The 4087-nt window shown below is 46.3% G+C and overlaps 1 protein-coding gene and 1 non-coding gene across 2 annotated transcripts in view; both read right to left on the bottom strand.

Moving 5' to 3' along the window:
- Positions 1-647: 647 nt before the first annotated feature.
- The window catches only part of LOC135817818 (uncharacterized), a 9986-nt gene continuing 6546 nt past the window's right edge, over positions 648-4087 (bottom strand). Inside the window, exons 8-9 of the mRNA XM_065331094.1 lie at positions 3638-3706; positions 648-2126 (exon numbers count right to left, since the gene is read on the bottom strand). Of these exons, the coding sequence (XP_065187166.1) occupies positions 2069-2126; positions 3638-3706 (127 nt within the window). The 3' untranslated portion in view covers positions 648-2068. The remainder of the gene's footprint in view (positions 2127-3637; positions 3707-4087) is intronic.
- On the bottom strand, positions 3097-3168 carry Trnap-agg (transfer RNA proline (anticodon AGG)). Its single transcript has one exon. It is a non-coding gene; the product is annotated as a tRNA-Pro (tRNA).

Raw genomic sequence — 4087 nt, 5'->3', positions numbered from 1 at the left:
TATTCTACCCCCCCCCCCCCCCCCCCTGTTATGCTACCTATTCAATATCGCACAAGTGGAGAACCCCTCGATAGGCTACCCGCCTATGGGTCATCCCTCAAATAAAGATAATAATAACAATGACGGCAACTTGAGATTCTACCTGGACAGCACTGATACCAAGACTGCAAGAGTACATAAAGGGGGTTATGTACTCTTGGTGATACCACTGATAGCGGAGTTGCACACTCTGAGTCTTGGGGCCGGGTGGTTATGTACTCTTGAAGGCTATGTATACAGTATAGTCAGTCCTCTTGTTATTCCATGCACGGATCCTCTCTCTCTCTCTCTCTCTCTCTCTCTCTCTCTCTCTCTCTCTCTCTCTCTCTCTCTCTCTCTCTCACACACACACACACACACACACACACACACACACACACACACATGCATACACACACACAACATGCATATCAAACACAAGGTCCTGGCAGTTCCGGCACCACCCAATCAACATACAGTACCGGTAACTGACACACAGGGCAATGTGTGCACGTGCAAATACACACGCACACACACACACACACACACACACACACACACACACACACACACACACACACACACACACACACACACATACACGCACACACACACACGGCGACATAAGATCGCAAGCGCTGAAGTAGCCGTATCGGCATACTGAAACATTGAAAACATCTTCATCAGCAGGCAGGCAGGCAGGCACAGTGGGTTGGTCTAAGACCATGATTGAGTTAATTGGGAACTCGTGGCCTGGCATGAGTAATACATGGATGTGGCAAATGGGATCGAGGCCTTTGGCCTCTGGTTGGTGGATCTGATCTATCCTCCCCCACCGTTTAGGAGCCGCATCTGACGCCTGATCATGGGGTGGTGGCGTCCCATGGAAGCGGAAAGGTGGTTCTTGACCAGGGAGTTGTACGACTCCTTGTTCTTGACCTGCCCGGTACGCGAACCCCGTCGAATTTATTTCGAATTTTCATCAAATTCAGCTGGAAAGACGCTTTGTCCAATCACAGCATACGTTACAAGACGAAATACTACACGGCAACCACTGGTACCGAAACTACAAAGACGTATTGAGTAATTTGAGTGTATGTGAAAATATCCACGGCAAAGACTGAGAGCAGTTATATAAAACAAAACAAAAGACATCAGACTGATAAAGCCAGACCAGAGTGGCCGCAGGGCAGCAACAACAAGACAGATGCAGAGAGAGAGAGAGAGAGAGAGAGAGAGAGAGAGAGAGAGAGAGAGAGAGAGAGAGAGAGAGAGAGAGAGAGAGAGAGAGAGAGAGGGTAAAACAGAACTATGGATACGACTAACATAATATTATATTTTCGTGTGATGATTATTATGCTTGATATCTGATGACAAGACGAGGGACGAGTAACAATGGGGACTTGTGAAATGTCAACACCCTCAAGACTGCGGAAGAGGCACAGACCACAGAGATGCCTGTTGAAGTGTATCAAGGTTATTGCCACCAACAATAATAGATTTTCAACAATATATATATTTTGCATGTGCTTTATTAGGCTAGACGAAGATAAGAGACGGCACATGGGCATGGTAAGTTACTTGACTGGGTATAAATAAATATAACAAAATAGGCACACAAAGTGAGTGCGGCACCGTCTACGAAAAAAAACCGGACACTGGGGTAAGGGGGTTTACAGACTTGAACAACTCTAGTGATCGACATAATCTGAAAACGCACGGCACAGCTATGACGAGACTACAACGTGCCAAATTGCGGCATGCGACAAATTATGGACAAATACACACACACACCACACACATGTACACACACACACACACACACACACATGTACACACACACACACACACACACCCACGTGTACACATGCACGCACACGTGCACACACACACACACACACACGCACACGTGCACACACACACACACACACACACACACACAGATAATATATGGCATATGTACAATAGTGCTTGGTCTAGTACGGGCCGTGCAACAGCAGCAGCCAAAGAAGGGTAAAGGATGCAGGGCCCACTAGACCATGTACAGCACTCAGAGTAATACTTCACAAAACTCTTCTCGGCAACTGTACAAGAAGACGATTGGAAGCCTGAAAAACACAGCACACACCAGCAGAAAAAGAGTTTGTAAAGCAATCATACAATCATACGGATATGATGGGGCCTATGGGTGTTGCACTGGTTAGGAATGGAACAAATCAAATACATTCTACGAAGAAAAACTGAGGGAACATGAGAGAAAGAGAAACAGGGTCACATGCACAGCTCTGCCAGTGACTGCCAGTTCTCCTTCTTCACCTAGGCAGAGCAAAGAAAGATGCTCGTGCCAACTGTGGCGCCTGTACCTGTGTACTCCTGTGATATACGTGGGTTGCACATGTAACTGTTATGCTCGGTGTGCAGGTGCTGCTTGCCGGCATGCTCTTGTGTTGTCGTTATGGATCTCACAGAGGCAGTGTGCAATAACCGGCTAGTTGTGGATCTCAGTTGGTTGTCTTTGCGAATAAATTATGAAATGGCGAACACGACATGATGCCAGACGTGAACTTTCCCTTTCAGAGCGCAATTGCGTGGCCGTCTTGGATTACTCAGTCCTTGGATAGACACTTTTTAGTGTCAGTAGCGTGCCATTATGTCCACTGGAACATGATCCAAAGACCCGGAGGATTCTAGTTCTCTGTCTGGCCAGGACTCCATCGCAACTATGCAGCGTATGTCTCGCATCCTGCGGACATCGCCTCTCTCTCTCTCTCTCTCTCTCTCTCTCTCTCTCTCTCTCTCTCTCTCTCTCTCTCTCTCAAATAAGAAGGCCATTCTGTTCTTAGCAACCACATGAGCATCATGGCGAGCATGATAGTGCTTTCCGCTCACGTGGAAAGAGCATTTTTTAAATTAAAAAAATCATCGCTTGCGTGAGCATAAAGGACACAGCGAAGCTTTGACAAGCTACGCTACGGAAGATTATTCACCAAAGTTGTGCAGGTACACGTGCAGTAGCTTGAAGGACACGTTGAACACAACGGAGTTCGTACAATCGCGTCACGGAAAACGTAAAAAAATGGGTCTGTCCGGGATTTGAACCCGGGACCTCTCGCACCCTAAGCGAGAATCATACCCCTAGACCAACAGACCTCACTGACAAAATAGGAATGGGTGGGGGAATCTTGATTCCAAATGCGACAAGGCCCTATTCCGATTTTCTTTCATTTCTGAGCCGGTGGGCAACCAAAATTACCTCTTGAGCAAAACAACCAAATAAAGGGCGTGTGAGATGCAGCAAAGGTGAGTCACCTTGACGTAAAGGAACAACTCTCCACAGCGGCCTCTTTCTTCAGTAGTTGCATAACAACAGTGAACCAGGCTCAGTGGAATTTGCAGTTGGCCAAAAATAAAGCCGGATGCAGGAAAGGCCACCCGAGATCCCAAGTAACACATTGAGCAAAAACAACAACAACAACAACAACAACAACAACAACAACAACAACAACAACAACAACAACAACAACAACAACAACAACAACAACAACAACAACAACAACAACAACAACAACAACAACAACAAGAGAATAAAGAATTTAAAAAAAACAACAACAACACTTACTTCTTGTCATAGACAAGTTCACGGATGCTATCGCACACTCTGATCAGGTACTTCCGATACTTTGAATGTCTGCGGCAGCAACAGCAGCAGTGGCGGTGGCGGCAACAGCAGCAGCAATGGACAGTTAGGGGCTGACACTAAAGATTTACGTTAACCCTGAAAAGAACATCATTCACTTTACAGTGACTCTAAGATAGCTTGCATAGACCTCGGTCCTACCGGTAGGACCTACCGGTAGGACCATCATACACAGACATGCTGCATGGCCTCTGTTCCAACATTGACCTAAAACTTGATCCTAAACTGTTGCTAAGGGGCTAAGGCCACCCTTTCTTTTTTCGTTGTTTAACGTCCGCGCCCGCGTACCTTTTTGCCTCCGACCGGAAAAAAAAACAAGAAAGTAGTAGTACCAATAATATGCGAAGTTGTAAATACATGATTGTGTAGTTT

Source organism: Sycon ciliatum, chromosome 5 (genome assembly GCF_964019385.1).
Source record: "Sycon ciliatum chromosome 5, ocSycCili1.1, whole genome shotgun sequence".
NCBI lineage: Eukaryota > Metazoa > Porifera > Calcarea > Leucosolenida > Sycettidae > Sycon > Sycon ciliatum.
The sequence above is the reverse complement of the archived record's forward strand: the minus strand, read 5'-3'. Positions and strand labels throughout refer to the sequence as shown.